Genomic DNA, 15,353 nt, shown 5'->3' with positions numbered 1-15,353 from the left:
CCAGCCCGGTGGCACCCAGGGTCCTGCGGGAACCCCACCTGGCGTTCAGGCCGAGTGTGAAGGAGCGCGGGGAGGAAGCGCGGCCCTAGCGGAGCCGCGGGGCCCGCGCGCCCCTGCCGCGGAGAGCTGGAGCGCTGAGCGACGCCCGGCCCCTTCATTAACTTCCCCTCCACGCGGCGCTGCACGCCTCGGAAAATAAGTTAGCAAACGGGGAGCCGTTTATCTCTTTTATCTTGGGGCCTGATCCAATTAAATAAGTGCACATTTGCATTTGCATCCATCAGGCGGGGAGCGCTGAGAGCCTGAGGTTTGCTCGGAGCAAATAAAAGCAGATTTCACTGGGAAAGCGACGTCTGGGCGCGCTGGTCTCGTTCGGGCTCCGGAAACCAGCGCTGCTAGGCAGACGGCTTTGGAGGACCTAGAGTTGAGGGATGCAGCCCTCGTTCGGCTTCCCTCTTCCCCTGCCCCGAGGGTCCGACCAACTCAGGGAGTGGAGTCAGAGCTCCAACCCTAGTCTTGATGCGTTCTCCCGTTAGGCCGTGATCCGGGCCCGGGGGAGGGGGCGGGGGGAGGGGAAGGATCCAAGTTGCATTTAAGAAGAAAACGAAATGGAGATGGGCCCTGGCCTGATCACAAAGAGAGACCTGCAGAGACGGTCTAGGGATGGTTCTAAAGTTTTGGTTAGCTTTAGAGAAGGCAGGCGGCGGGGTACCAGCGGGACCCGATTTCTCTCCAGTTCAGCGAGGAAGCAGAAAGGGGTGCGAATAGCCAGGCCAGAGGCGCGGGTACCCCATTTCCTCGCACCTTAGGGAGTCCCGTTAATAGCACCCACTAGCACTTCCGGAAGTTGGGAGGTCTCCCAGGAGAGAGCTCTGTATGATTTGCCTGGAAGATTGAAAGGTGCTTTCGAAATAGCAAGTTTCGACGCAGTGGAGGGTAGTTTGGTTTTATTTGCTTTTCTTCCATCTTCATTTGTAGTGTTATTTTGTGTTGCTTCTGGCCATCCACTGGTCAGAAGCTATTCAGACCCACAACGGCATTTTGGGGTATCCGTTGGCATGGTAGACATCCCCCAGAAATGGCAAACCCCAAATTCAAACAAGATCGCACAGGACGCAAGGCACCAGGCGTACAAGTGTGTGATCCTGTGATCCCGAAGCCCAGGGTAGCCCGGACACGTCCCCGAAGTCCCCAACCTCCTGCTACGGAGTCGCCGGCATATTTCTCCATTGCCTTCTACCTAGTTTTTGAAACGGTGAGGAGGCTAGGGGCGGGAATCCGAAGGGTTAGAACTGTTTTAATCAAAGGCCCTGCGCCCCCAAATTCCCAATGCCAATCAGATCCTGGGCTCCAAGGACAAAGGCGACTTAAGGTAGATGAGTTCAAAGTTCAGAGCTTAAGCCCTGCGGTGGGTGCGGGCCTGGCAGGCAGGACTAAACTGCTTCGCTCCCCCAGAGAACCCCGGCATTTCGGGGGACCGGCAGGCGGCGCCCTTCCCGAACTGCATCCGTGCCCGGCGCCCTCTGGGGAGCGCGGTCGCGATCATTCCACCGGGAGCGCTTTGTAGCGCGCGCCCCGGGCCTCTGCCCCAGTTGGCAGCTACTTGTGGGGGACAGGTGGGCTGCGAGGCGGGACCCTGGCGGAAGTCGCACGCACGGCCCTTCTTCCCTCTCTTCCTTTCAGGCCCTAGAGCTGCGCCTGTGTATGGCAAGGAGAGGGCCGGAAGGGTGTGCAAACTACGAGGCCTCGCAGCAGGCCTTGGACCCGAGTTAGAGAACTAAGTCGTGCAAGGCCCTGGGTACTCAATCTGGGAGCTGGAAGGGCAAGGCCCCCCTCGCAGCTTCTCCAAGCCCGCGTTATTTGCTCTTGGGACTCTAGTGGGCTATTCCCTCCTCTCTCCCAAAAGACTTTAACTGATTTCGTCCGGCAAAGAGGAGTTAGGGAAGGAATCCAGATGGGCGCTGCCTCCGGAGACAGCTATTCCATGATCCCAGGATCCTTGTTGTTGCGCATTCAACGCCACCATGCCCTTGCCCTTAAAAGTCAAGCCAGGCGCTCCTTGCTCCTTGTGGTTCGCAACTGGCCTAGCCAGGCGCAGGTGGCCAACACCCGCGCAACCGCAGCGTCGAGGTATCGCGGGCACTGCTGCTCGACAGCTGGTCGTGAGCAGCCCCAACCCTGCAAGCACAGGTAGTCCCCCCAGCCCCTACACTCTTAAAATGTGTCGTCTGCTAGACGGTCGATGAAACGGAGGTTCGGGCAGGTATTTGGGACTCCACAGACACACAACTCCTCCTGGGATTAAGTGGAGGGCAATTTCCTAAAAGCCCAGCACCCTGTTCAGTCCCGCAGGCCACTTCCAAATTAGAAAGTCTCTAAACCCCAGAAAAAACCACTAGCCACCGAAACTCAGATCTAAATACCCTCCCCCACCCACCCCCACACATACAAACCACCAAGCAGATTTAATTAGGAGTTTGTACTTGGGCTGAAGTATGTTTTAAAAAAAATCGTAACCCTGCCGAGGCCCAGGGCAGGAGAGATGTGGGCTTAGGACGGTGACTAGGATCACCCGCAGCGGAGCTACCGGACTTGGTGCGCCCCAGCTGGGAGTCCTCTCACTGCGGCCTCTCCTCGGGGAGAAAGGCCCGGCACTCCGGGGTGCGCAGTTCCAGATCCCCGGCCGCAGCCCGGCGAGCATTCGGCGCACCGTCCCGAGCCTCCGCCGTGGGGCGAGGGAAGCCGCGCGGCGTCATTTGCATATTCCCGGGAACACTGGAAAGCCTGTAATTTTCTTTTAAAAATCTTTGGGCAGGGTTTAGGACCAAAGCGGACCAAGTTAACGTCGTCTTTAAACTTTCTCTTAAGAGACTGGTCTATTCTTGTTTTTCTAAACAAGGTGACTCCTGGGGTTGCATTTTCAACGGGGGGCCGGGGTGGGGAGGGGGTATCTGTGAACCCAGCAGAGGGGGGAGGGGAGATGGAGGGGACTGGGCGCAGGGTCAGGGAGGGCAAGTCATCTCTGGAATTCAATTGTTTAAAAAATCATTTATAATTAAAGGGACAAAATAAAATGCAATAATCTCATGCATATTTAATCATTCACATTTCCAGCCTTAAAACCATTCTCCTTGCGTAAATTTTGTCACTAATTTAAACCCTGAGGTAGACCTAGACAATGCAGCTTTCAAACTTGTTTAAATGCAAATAATCTAAAGGATCCCGGCTGGGAGGTTTTCTTTTATTTTTTTTTAAAGCAAAAAGCAGCAACGGCGGAGAAACTTTGAGGTGTGTTTAGGAAACGTCCAGTGTTAAAGTCATCTGGAGTAAAGATGCAAATATGTGCATTTTGATTTAGCCTAATTAAACTAGAGTTACGAGCAAACACATTCTGTCACTACACTGGAGCTGGGGTTTAATAGAGCAAATTAATTCCCTCGTGGCAGTGTGTTTTTGCTGTAATGCACCCCGCCTCTCCCCTACCACCGAAATTTTCCCACGAATACAAGGCAGCTCCAAGTCTCCTCGGTAAAATGGAGACGCGAGAGCCACAGCCCAACCCGAACCCACAGGGTTGGCCGGCCCTGGGCGAAGGGTGGTGGTGCGACTCTCTCTGATTTAGAACTGAGGTGCAACAGGAGTTTGCATCTTGAAATCAAGTACACGGGACTAAAACGAGAAAACAAAACCTCAAAAATGCTTCTGTAGCCACTCCGACTCTTGAATCCGATGTAGGAAAAGTGTCAAAGCGTCGACAACCCTCGTTCAGCCCACAATGGCCTTATCTACGCAATGGCCTTGGGCTTTTGAAGTCACTTGTCCAAAAAGAGGCCCATTGGGGGAGGGTTCTCCCGAGTCCTTTCGGGGCTCCTCTTTCTTCCCTCCCCCACTTCTCCACCCAGGGGCTTTGGAGCTCCACCCTCCCCTCCTCTTCTGCCCTCTCGGATCTCCGATTCAGCTAAGTGCAGGCTCGAAATTCAGAACAAGTGTGACACCTACCTGTGAAAGGGGGGTACCGTCCCATGGTGGGTTTTGCCACTCCGGCACCCCCCCCACCCTCCCCGGCGGCTCGCCACCCTCACAGTCGAGGATGGAGCATTCACTGATTTAATCAAATCCAAAGAAGAGATCAATGCCCAATTTTGAAGAGACAGAGAAGGCAGTGACTTGGGAAAGCTTTCCCTTTGGCATCTAACGCTTCCCGCCCGTATTAGCCAGCAGCACCTTTGAAATAGTAATAAGGGCTAAATCCGGCATAAAATCGAACTCATTAGCAAAGTTCACCAGCTGATTGCTTTGCATAAAACACGACACTGATTGGAAGTAATTAGGTTAAGCGATGGCGCTCGGGTGGTGCGTGTCTGTGGCTAGCTTTGCCATCTTTTCTCCCGTCTGGGCACACACTTGGGTCTCTCTTCTCCTTTCTCCAGGGCCCAATCTCCCCTAAGTAGCCCGCATCAATGACCCAAATCCTCATTCCCCAGCAGGGCTATCCCCCGGGGCATGTATTCTAATTACTGGACAATTTCCCTTAGCATATTTAGAGAGGGTCCGTGGTGCTGTTCACACCCCACTTTGAAAAAAGTTACAGTTGCAGTTTTTGACCAAGGCAACGGACAGTTTATTGAGGTTTCTAAAAAGTAAAGAGTAGCTCTGATTATGTTAAAATCTCTTTTAATTAAATATTTTTTTTGCATTTTTACAAAGGCGGCTGCAGTTTCTTTTACCTTTTAAATCTAAGTGTATAACCTGTTTCCTTTCTGTAATAATACTTTAGCTCATACCCAGAAAAATCAATAGGTGTAAAAAATTAAATTAAACTTGTATTTTTTAAACTATGAAACAGTTTTGGGAGGGAGGAACACAAATGTATATATTTATATTACAAAAAAACATTAAATGCCTGTACAAGTGTCTTGATTTCATAATTTACTTCAAAGATATTGAATTATCAATTTAAATACAAAAATGCTACATTAAATATACAGAATAAGATTTAATACAAATTCTCTTTAATTTTTCTTCTCAGTTGGTTAAGACATTTTTGTGTATGTGGAGATGTTTTACATTTTTATGCCATCCATCCCCACTGATTATAAACTTCTGAATAGGAAGGGTAGTTTTTCTCTCTATCTCACTCTCTCTTTCTCTCTCTCTTTCTCTCTCTCGGTGATGGGGGGAAAATAACTGCCAAGGCCATGTTTTTAATAAATTAGGGAAGTCCGGGACCGACGCAGCCCGCGTTAAATGTCGGACATACCTTTCTTCAATTCATAGGGAGAGTCTTTGCACAGGTCTAGTTGAGACGGGTTCCTCAACATTTTCGGGTCTTTAGCCAAAGTGTCCGCTCGGTTCAACACGGTCTGGTTTAATCCATTGAAATGAGAGCCTGGACCGGTTGTGGGGCCTGGCCCAGGCCCGGGGTGGCCATGGAGGTGTCCAAAGGAGCCATAGTTCGTGTAGCCGGGATAGAAGGGCGCGGTGTAGTAAAGAGGCCGGGACAGCACCGTCCCGCCGGGAAAAGGACACTGCGCCGAGGGCGAACGCGACGGCGCCGGGGATGGCGACGCGCGGCTGCCTCCTAGGACTTGCCCGGCTACGGGCCCCGGGCACGGTGGGCATGGAGAACCCTCGTTCCCGCCGCCCCCGTCCTTGACCTTGTCCGAGGATGTGGCGATCTCTGCCAGAGACCACAGTTTGGGCTTGGCAAGCACCACTGGCTGCGGCGGTGGCGGCGGCGAGTGGATGACCGAGGGTCCGCCGGGGCCTGGGGGCAGCTCTCCCGAGGACGGGTGCGCACCGGGCCCCGGAGCGCCCGTGGGGTAGTGAGAGGCTGGGTCGTCCGCCAGCCGCGCCGCTGCTGGCCCAGCTGGGGAGGGCCCGCCGGCGCGAGGGGCCCCGGGCTGCGCATCGTGTCGCCCCTCGGAAGGCACCTCTTTAAAATCCGAGTCGCTGAGGCTGCCTTCGGTCTCCTTGCCGGCGGGGGTGGGCGGCCCCTGCAGCCGTTCGCAGCCTGCGGCCGCCTTCTCCTCGACTCCTCCTGTGAGCGAAACCCAGGCTGTCAGAAGGGGGGGGGGGACAGAAGCCACGCGGTGGGACCCAGGCTTCTGCCCGCAAAGTCCGAGCCCCCTTGCTCCCAACCTCCAAGACCCGTGCGCGCCCCCTCCAGGCCCCCTTTTCCTTCTCAATCCGGCCCAACACTCCCTGTCCCACATCCACCAACCTGCTTCCGGGCCTTCGGGGTCACTCTTGTCCACGGGTTTCTGGGGCTCATCCTCGTCGTTCTTCTCCAGGTCGATGTTCTCCTCTTCCTCCTCGTCCTCGCTGCGGTTCCGCGGCGTCCACGTCATCTTGTTCTCCTTCTTGAGGCGCCGGCGCGCGTTGGCGAACCAGGTGGACACCTGGGTGAGGGTCATCTTGGTGATGATGGCCAGCATGATCTTCTCGCCCTTGGTGGGGTAGGGGTTCTTTCGGTGCTCATTGAGCCAGGCCTTGAGGGTAGCTGTAGCGTCCCGTGTGGCGTTCTTCCGGTACGCGGGGTCCCCATATGGGTAGGACCCCAGGGGCGCCGCGTAAGGGTGGTACCCCAAGGATCCCGCCATGCCGGGTGTGTGATCGTAGGGAGAACCCTGCAAGGAACAGACAGAGAGATTGGTGAGTGTGGACCGAGCTCTTCACAGCCACCGGAAAGGCTGAAGCACACTTTCCCTGTGCTCCGGGGTCTGCGGGACGGCGAGGCCCGCAAACCAGCTTTCCCTCGGGCAGGGCTGGCTGATTCACACCCAAGAGCAGCCCCTCCTCCCTCCTAGTAGACAGCGGGGGGCCCCTCAACTCTAGAGTGTGGGACCTCGGAAACTGTCCGGGCCTCGGCGCCACATTGGTGGCCCCTTTCTGTCGGGGAAGGTCCGTGCCCGGTGCGCAGGTCGGGGCCTCCGTGGCCCGGCCCACCTTCCAGATAGAGGCCAGGCCTGGGCGACTCTGTGAGCAGCACCAAGGCGGCCGCATGTTGGGCGCAAGGGGGTAGAACAAGAGAAGTCAGGGCTTTTCTTTTTCTTTTTCTTTCTTTCTTTCTTTTAATCTTCAAAGAATCTCAAACCACAAGCTAAGTCTCAACTCCCACGCCCACACTCCAAAAAATGCTACCCCGAACTCAAGCCATTGCGCTTTTCCAGAAAGTGCGCCCGGCCGAAAAATCCCGGATGCACCGCAGCTCGGACGACTTTTCAGAAATTTAATACCTCCAAATCGGATTGCGAAGATAGGATTACGGATTTGCAACATTTTGGAGGATTAATTAAAGGCGAGGGCAACCACATTTGCATAGATTTAGCACGCTTCTGTTCAGATTTCGGGTGTATTTCTTTTGAACTACTTTTCCAACACCGGAAAATTAAAAAAAAATACAATTCTCAAGACGGGCCAGTGCCTATGTTTGAACCAAAGATTCCTCTTCAATTGCAATGACGTCTCCCCTCCAAACCCCACCAGCTCTGCGATCCTGGCTCGAGCAACTCCTGAGCTCGAGGCCCGGGCGAAGCCGAGTGAGACAATCGCGCAAGTTTGCCCGGGCCCGCTCAGCTTGGCGGGGAGATCGGTGGTGGCGCTTAGGCCCGTGTCCCCAGCAGTCCCCGCCTGCAAGGCTGGCCTCGGCTGCCCTCGCCCTCCGCTGGTCTCAGATCCCACTCACTCACCACGTACGAGGAGAAAGCGGCGGCGGCGGCAGCCGCGGGGTCCGCGCCGTACTGGAGGTGCGAGTTGTAGCCCGGCGAGGGCGCCGTGAAGGCAGTGGAGCCAGCGTAGGGCGAGAACGCAGAGCCCGAAGACGACCGGCCGAGCTCATCCGTGCGGGGCCCCGAAATAACGCTGGTGCTGTACGCCGGGCACGAGTAGAGCGCCAGCGAAGCGGACGGCTGGTACAAGTAGCCCTGCGGGTAGGACATGGCCACACACGGGCATGGGGCGCGCCGCGCCGCGGCCGCCAACGAGCCGGGCGGCGCCCTGCGAGGGCGATCGGGCGGGCACCTGGCCTCTGGCTGCCCTGGGCCGCTGCTCTTCGAGCCCCGGCTCCGGGGCTCCGGCCCGCAGCGCCTCCTCTTTAGCTTCCCGCGCGCCTCCGGCTGCGATGGTTGCGCCCGCTCCTCTACGCGCCCCACTCGCCCCGGCTCGGCTTTCCCCCCCCTCCCTTCCCTGGCTGCTTTCTTTTCCCCCTCGCTCTTTGCACCGGGGGGCTCTGCTTTTGGCTTCGCAAAGGTCCTGCCAAGATGCTAAGTTGGAAATTGAGGATTCTGACGCCTTGTGCGCGCCCGAAGCTCCTCCTTCCCGGGGTGTAGTCAGTGGGAGGACTGGCAGGAGCCTCTGGGCGGCCACAGCCAACCCGGCCGCCAGGCGCGCCTCGCCCTCTCCCTCTTCCTTCCCGGCTCCCTCTCCCGCTCGCTGGCTCTCCCCTCGCCCCTCCCTAGCTCCCGCCTTCTCCTCCGCGGCCCCCCTCTCCTCTCTCTCTCTTACCTCCCCCCTCCCGTCCCCAGCTCTCCCTCTCTCTTTCTCTCAGACTCTCGAGCGCCGGCCCCAGGATGACAATCACATCCCAAGAGCGCCGACCTCTTCCAACTTTCCTCCCCAGCTAACTCGGGGCGGAGCGGCAGGCTCGACGCGTCGCGGGCCCAGATAGCGGGTCCGAGTGCTCGCAAGCACAAAGGGATCGAGGCCACGGACTGTGAACGGATGAAGGCTCTGCGCTCTTCTTGCCGCCGCAGATCGCAAACTTGGGGGATTGCTGGTTCTTCCGGAGACTGGGTTCTGGGCTTGAAGGCAGATCGTCTCTCATTCCTAAGGATCGCAACTAAGGTCCCTGGTAGTGCCGACGGATGCCTGCGCCCAGGGCGCAGGAAGTTCGGCTTGGCTGCCCCAAAGCGCCAGCCACAGCAGCAGGTGGGCGAGAGCCAGGCCTGGACTCGGACGTTTGCACGTCTCTGGCTCGGCCTCCCTTCCTAGGATCCCCGGACCGGGAGGAGACACTACGGGGCTGGGGTGGGGCTGCGACTACCAGGTTAGCCCTTCTCTAAGGGAGAGATGGTGAGCAAGAACTGTCAGGAGAAGCAGCAGCTATAACCCAGTGGCTCCCCGGCCTGTCCCCGCCCTCCTGCCACCCCCAAGCCGCGCAGACTCTTTTCTCCAGGGTCTCCATCAGCAGCTCGGCCCGCCGGGTCCCTTGTGGAGGAAGGTGCGGGGTCCCTTTCCCTTTTGTTCAACCAAGGCGCCTTCCCCTCCGCTTGCACCCGCCCAAGCGCCACTGCAAACACTCGGCAGAGCAGTGCCCAACCCAAACACTGTTTGTTCAGCGAGGCGCTGGCAAGGCAAACACTCACCATGGAGTCACAGGCAGAGTCCTTGCCCACCACGGCCACGCCGTGAGAATACAAAACAGCCCCTCTCCCCACGTCTCCCCCCTCCCGCACCCCCCCGCCACCGCCCCAAGTCACCGACGCACTCGAACTCTGGGACAGACAGGGGCGCTGGTGAACCAGGACACGGCCCGTCTCGGCACCCGAGTTGGGACTTTCATGGACGTGTTGGCCAAGTGGGGCCACCGAAGCATAACTACACAAACTGTATACAAAAGTTTCTCGCGGTGACTTGGGTGAGCGAGGCGCACTTTATTCGCGGAGCTCCAGCCTGGGCACACACTCGCACTAGCCCACCTCGGCCACTGGGCACCCACTCGGCGGCGCGCCTTCACGCACGCACGCGCGCCGACTCCTCCCCTCTGCCTGCTCCCGATCCGGGTTCCGCCTCCTAAGCTGATTGACCCCCGCTCTCCCCCCCCCACATCCCCCTCCGACACCCCCTTCGCTGTCAGACTACATTCTCCAAGAACCCCTCGTTTAGCTCCGCCCCTTCCCTTCCATTGCTTTCGCTTCGGATTGGACACCGCCCTCCACAGGCCCCGCCTATCGATGACGTAAGCCCCGTTCCCTTAGAGTCCAGGCTCAGAAGGGGCGGAGTGGGGCGGGGCTTGGGCTGCGCTATTGTCATGGAGACCAGAAGCCAGCAGCTGCTTTCTGGTGGCGGGGATCTCCCGGCCGCGGGGACTTGCGAGCCCGCCTGGACTGAGCGGAGGGGATCCGACGGGCCGAGCGTGAATGACCAGCGCGGCCTCTCCGGCTCGCTCTCCTAGGCCCGGGCTGGGGGCGCCAGGGAGCGTCCCCCGCCCCTGCCAAGGTGGCTCCCGCCTCCCGCGGCCTCGCCGCCCCCCTGCTCCGCCTGCCGCCGCCGCCGCAGACCGTCGCGCTAACGGTCGGTGGCGGCCCGCTTGCGCCGCCCGACGGGGACTCGCGCCGGCCACGAGGGAGCGTCCGCGGCCCGCGCGCCCGCGCCGCGGTGGCAGCGGCGGGCGGAGAGGTGAGTCCCCGCCCCGCCGGGCCTCGCTCAGTGCGGGCCGGAGCGCGGCGGACGGGACCGGGCCCCGCCTCTCCGGGGGTCACGGCCCCCGGGCGGGGGCGTGTCCCTTCCGGCCACGCGTGTCCTTCCCCGCTTCCCCCTCGGCTCTGGTCCAGGACTGGAGACTTCTGAAACCGGGCCACGGAGGTCTGTGCCGCGAGAATCCGAATCCGTGGCGCAGACAAGCCTGGTTGCGTAATCCGCCGGCCCCGGGCCGCAGGCCGTTCCTCCCCCGCCGCCCCGCGCGCCCTCCGCCCTCGCCTTCCTCCTTCCTTTTCTTCTGCTTTTCCTTCCTGCCTTCCTTCCTTCCTTTTTCATTTGTCTTAAGGTTTTTATCTGTGGCCAGGACCGGAGAGACGCCTGCAAGACGTTGGAGCGTTTAGAGTTTGTGTGTCGGTGGCTCTGGTTGTCACCTTCGCTCTACGTCAAATCCAAGGCTCATTTCTTGAGGATGTCTCTATTTTCTGCTTTATTTGCACATTGATGGCTGGGCTGCTCGATTGGCCAGGGCCGCCCGGGCGTCTGAGATATAGACTCGCGCTGAATGTGTGAGACCCCAGGGCTGATCGTCGGCTGGCAGGCGGAATTCAGATCGCATCTTGGCGGGGTCTCTCCGTTTTTTTTTTGTTTTTTTTTTTTTTTTTTAATTACAGACGCTTTCACGTTTTTGCGGGTGAACACCATGGTTTTAGCTTTCTGTCTGGATAGTGGTGACGTCCGCCCCCCCCCCACCTCGCTTTTTCACCGTTCTATTCAGCAGCCCCTGCGTTTGGGAACTTGTTTACTTGTTAGCGGTCTGGTCGCTGAAGCGCAGAGGTGGGATCTGTCTCCCACTCATCCCAGGTTATGAAGAATTGTTTTTCCTCCCTATTGTGTTTTGTATTATTTTTTTTCCCTAAACATGTTAACTTGCACCAGGAATAGGTCTGCTCTGATTGCTTTTCATGTAGAGCCACTAAACTTCGTTTTAAAACTTCCTAAGGCTTTATTGGTTTGTCATGTCTGCAGAATCCAGATACGCACAACTCTTAAGCAGAGCTTTTGAATACGATCCACAAATTGTACGGCCAAGACAAGGGCCAAGGGGCTTGCCCTTCAAGTTTTAGACAAGCACAGTTGTCATTGTTTCAATCAAGCGCAGAGGAGGTGACTCCTGTTTATTTAGTGTAATAGCTGTTTACAGTTAAAACTTTAAAGGCTCATAAAAGTAGGTCTGCCTGTATTTTAGAGATCTCATCTTCCTTGTGGGAGAGAGACAGCACCAACCCCAAGAAAGGCAACAGATTGCTTCCTTCATATCGCTTTGCTGTTTTCAGTGTACTTAAAGGATTATGATTGATAAGGCTGTCTTGCCAGAGAATGTTGACACAGGTGTGCATCGTTATCTTAATTAAGATCCTGAGAAAATGTTGTCTATAAATGGAGACAGAAGAAGGGTGGCATATTTTCGTACAGTTTTACTTTGGGAGAATTTAATTGCACTTGAAACCTGTCTCCAAGCTTCCAGATTTTGGGAGCAGCTTGGCAGCAGAAGTTTTACAGAGAAATGGTAGTTTACTGTTAAGTGCTCTGGCATGTACTTGTGGCTTTTTGGCAGTACCTTGTGTCGGCTTTCTTTGTACTTTACCTTTGTGGAATGAGGGTTTCTAATTTCCAAAGAAAAGCAGAAAAAGCAGAACAGCCTCTTATGAAGCAAATGTGTATTAGTGTTTCAGAATAAATTTGTAGAGAAAGAACATGCTTAATGTGCAGGATCAGGAACATAATGGAAAGGTAAATGTACAAGAAATTTATACCACTTGATTTTTTTTAACGAAAGAAATAATAGTCTCTAGAATGTCTCAGTAATCCAAAACAATTTCTTTTTTATATCAAGTACCTGGCTCTGAAGATTATGAAATACTTCATTTTTATGTCTAGAAATACACAAAAACTTTTCTTCCAAAATAGTGTTATGCAAATTTGAGTTCACTGAGCAAATGAAGCTAGTGGATGAGTTGAAGAAGCTGAACCATAACCTGGGCAATCACTAAAATAATACTGTTGTGCTTCATTTAGAGTATCTGAATGCAAAAATCAGTGGCATGAGGGATGGTATGGAGGCTGTCACCCTTGGCTAACCCAGCACCTTTAACATAAGTGTCACATTTCCAGCCCTTCTCTTTGTAGCTCCTGGATGCTGCCTGTCCATCAGTATGAGCATGTGTTTTCCTTTAATATTAAACCCCATTGTAGAAAAAGGAAATGAAAGTGAAGGAGACCATAGCCATATGATGAGAAAAGCCAGGTGGAGAGTAGAGTCCCAGCTCATTCTTGACTCCAAGGATAATTAGCTGGTTAGAATTACATGGTAAACTAAAATCAAAGGAAGACTTATTTAGATTTGTTTGCTGAAACTAAAACAAGAGCGTTAATTTTAAGATGATTACTATCTCTCGACCTCCCCTCCACCATCAATTTCTTCCTCCCTCTGGCACTTACAATCTCCAAGCTTATGCTATTGTCCATGAATTATTTTTAAATTTGATATATTGTGTTTTAAGACATGGAATGAGGCAAGAACTAATTAGGTGTCATCTGTTTTTAATTAATAACACCACATATTTCTCGGTATGTTTACACATTCTAGAAATCTGAGGAAAAATTGAACTGTTCTTTAGATGATTAGATGGGAGTAAATGAAATCGTGTAATCCTGACTGAATTAAACATGTTGTTTAAAATAGATTATGAACACAGTGTCATATTTTGGAATACTGTTTTAATTCTGAAATAGCACAGTCTATTTTGAGAGGTAGTATCTCAATATCTTTGTCTCTTTCTCCCCCATTTCTACATTGCATTGGCTTGTGTATTTAAATACTGTTTTGGTCTTTAGCTGTTTGTTGGTGAATACTTTTTCTTAAGGGAACAGCAGCTGGTGCACCCTGAGCACATATAAAATCTAATACTTCTTTTTTCCCTTTATTTGGACAGTATCACAGCTTTAATCTGAGGTATGATCCTGGTAACTTATTTCTGCATAAATGTACAGTGTTTTTATGGCTGTGGTATACCTAAACACCAATTTAGCTTGTCAAATTAACTTAGACCCTTCAAAATTGAAAAACAGTATTTTCTAATGTAGTTTGAATTTAAGCCTTTATTAGTGAGGATGCACTTAACATTTGTTCAGGAGAAGAGAATATAATTTTCTCCTACAGTTGTCATTTATGTAATCCATTTTTCTAGCTTTTTCTCAGGCTAATGATATTCTGCACCTTGATACAGCTTTCATTTGTTTATTTGCCGTAATACAGAGTGATACCTTGGAGAAAATTAGATTAGATAGTCATATCTAATATCCCCAAAGAATTCCTGGTTTACTGTGGTTCTGGCAGGTCCTAAGTGTGCCTCATGTTTCCAGCTAACTTCTCTCCGGAGCAGAGGGCTTCCTTCACATGGCAGAAATCTGTCCTTGCACGGCTAAGGCTCATCTTCAAGCCATGCTCTACTTGAGTGTGGAATAGCTTCACACAGTGTCTGCTGGCTTCACCCAAGCATAGGTAGGTAAAAGGTAACAGGGCCAAGTATAGAATATGGAGTATGTTACTGGGGACCTCTGATGATTAAAACTCTATTAATGCAGTAAATAAGAGGGGAGTGAATAATTTTCTTTGATTCATGGAATGCCATCAAATAATTTAATTTTATTTTTCATCTTGGAATTACATGGAATAATTTAATGTTATCAGTGAGATTTAGAAACACACTGTAAAACTCAAACCTAGATTGCGATAGTTTATATAAGTAGAACTATTATTTAAAGGAAATAATCTTTTTATGCAAAATCACAATTTTTAATTATGTAATTCTTGTAAGGATACATTTAGTGGAGGTATCAGCTCCAGTCATGGGTTCCAAACTCTAAATGGCAAAGAGTAAATAGGTCTGTCCTCATCTTGCCATTTCTTGTAAAAAAAAAAAAAAAAGGGGGTGTTGTAAGAATGAAGAGGAGAAAGTAGGGATATCCTACAAAATTTTGAAAAGTGAGAGAAGGGTTAGATTGGGAGGAATGGGTAAGAATGTTGAAAGGGGTGACATTGATCAAGATGCATTATATTCATAAACTACTCCATTAAATGGCAAGTCCTTTGTACAACTACGTAAAGATAAGAAAAACAAAGAAAAAGATGGCTATAAATGTAGGTGGAGGAGAAAAGCTGTTAGAATTATTTTGAAGAGTATATTTAGTAGGCAGAGCAAGAGCTAGATTAGTGATGCAGAGCATTTTATTAAGTAATAATGATTATTTTCTGATGAAAGAGGCTCATTTTACTGAAGCAACTTCAGTCACGTAGCCTTTAACAAAATGCATGCTTCTTGAAAATACTTTCAAAGGCATGGAAGTGGTTTGGACCGTGATGTGAAGTAATCATCCATTGTTGTGTCCCTATGAAATAATTGGGGCTCACAAACATGGGCTTCATCTATGAAAGTATACACAAGTTAGAATACACGTGTGATACAGACAGGAAGAAAATGTTCAGCAACCAGCAACCTGTCTTCTTTTTGTTTACCTTTAAAAAGCTTAGTTGTATGTTTTGCTTTTAAAGCATCTATATCTATCTCTATATCTATCTATCTATCTATCTATCTATCTATCTATCTATCTATCTATCTATCTATCTATAGTTGTTGAAATTAAAACACACAGGTATTGGGGGCTTTTACCTTCTAAGGATAAAGGAAAAATGTATGTGCAGATTTGTCCAATTTCATATCTGTTTTTGGCCAGATCTGTTAAGATTCCTATTTCATTACACGAAAGGTATACAAATGTAGTAAAATGCAATTTCTTTTGTAGGAAATAGATGGAGGGGTGTCTGCCACTGTTCTGAGATTACGGAGAAACATCCTTTCAGTAGTAATGGGTTA

The 15,353-nt window shown here is 52.2% G+C and overlaps 1 protein-coding gene and 1 long non-coding RNA gene across 6 annotated transcripts in view; one reads left to right on the top strand and one right to left on the bottom strand.

Annotated features, from left to right (window-relative positions):
* Positions 1–4,657: 4,657 nt before the first annotated feature.
* Irx5 (iroquois homeobox 5) lies at positions 4,658–8,390 on the bottom strand. The gene is made up of 3 exons (XM_069992316.1): positions 7,692–8,390; positions 6,224–6,629; positions 4,658–6,040 (listed from the first exon to the last, which is right to left on the bottom strand). Exons 1-3 carry the CDS (start codon positions 7,938–7,940, stop codon positions 5,244–5,246), a joined length of 1,452 nt encoding a protein of 483 aa, XP_069848417.1. The 5' UTR covers positions 7,941–8,390; the 3' UTR covers positions 4,658–5,243.
* Positions 8,391–10,038: 1,648 nt separating this feature from the next.
* LOC138806896 (uncharacterized) overlaps positions 10,039–15,353 on the top strand; it is a 40,694-nt gene continuing 35,379 nt past the window's right edge. For 3 of the 5 annotated variants that reach the window (XR_011365999.1, XR_011365997.1, XR_011366000.1), the window contains exons 1-2: positions 10,573–12,210; positions 13,843–13,981. This is a non-coding gene — a long non-coding RNA (uncharacterized lncRNA). Of the gene's footprint in view, positions 10,399–10,572; positions 12,211–13,842; positions 13,982–15,353 lie in introns of those variants that run through there. The other 2 variants (XR_011365998.1, XR_011366001.1) reach the window with 2 other exon arrangements.

Source organism: Dipodomys merriami, unplaced genomic scaffold (genome assembly GCF_024711535.1).
Source record: "Dipodomys merriami isolate MVZ:Mamm:240054 unplaced genomic scaffold, mDipMer1.0.p SCAF_41, whole genome shotgun sequence".
NCBI classification, from domain to species: domain Eukaryota; kingdom Metazoa; phylum Chordata; class Mammalia; order Rodentia; family Heteromyidae; genus Dipodomys; species Dipodomys merriami.
The sequence above is the reverse complement of the archived record's forward strand: the minus strand, read 5'-3'. Positions and strand labels throughout refer to the sequence as shown.

Coding starts and splice junctions, on each gene's coding strand:
- Irx5 (XM_069992316.1), bottom strand. CDS start 7,940: ATGTCCTACCCGCAGGGCTACTTGTACCAGCCGTCCGCTTCGCTGGCG. Junction 6,630..7,691: donor CCGCTTTCTCCTCGTACGTG/GTGAGTGAGTGG, acceptor TGTTCCTTGCAG/GGTTCTCCCTACGATCACAC. Junction 6,041..6,223: donor CCCCGAAGGCCCGGAAGCAG/GTTGGTGGATGT, acceptor TTTCGCTCACAG/GAGGAGTCGAGGAGAAGGCG.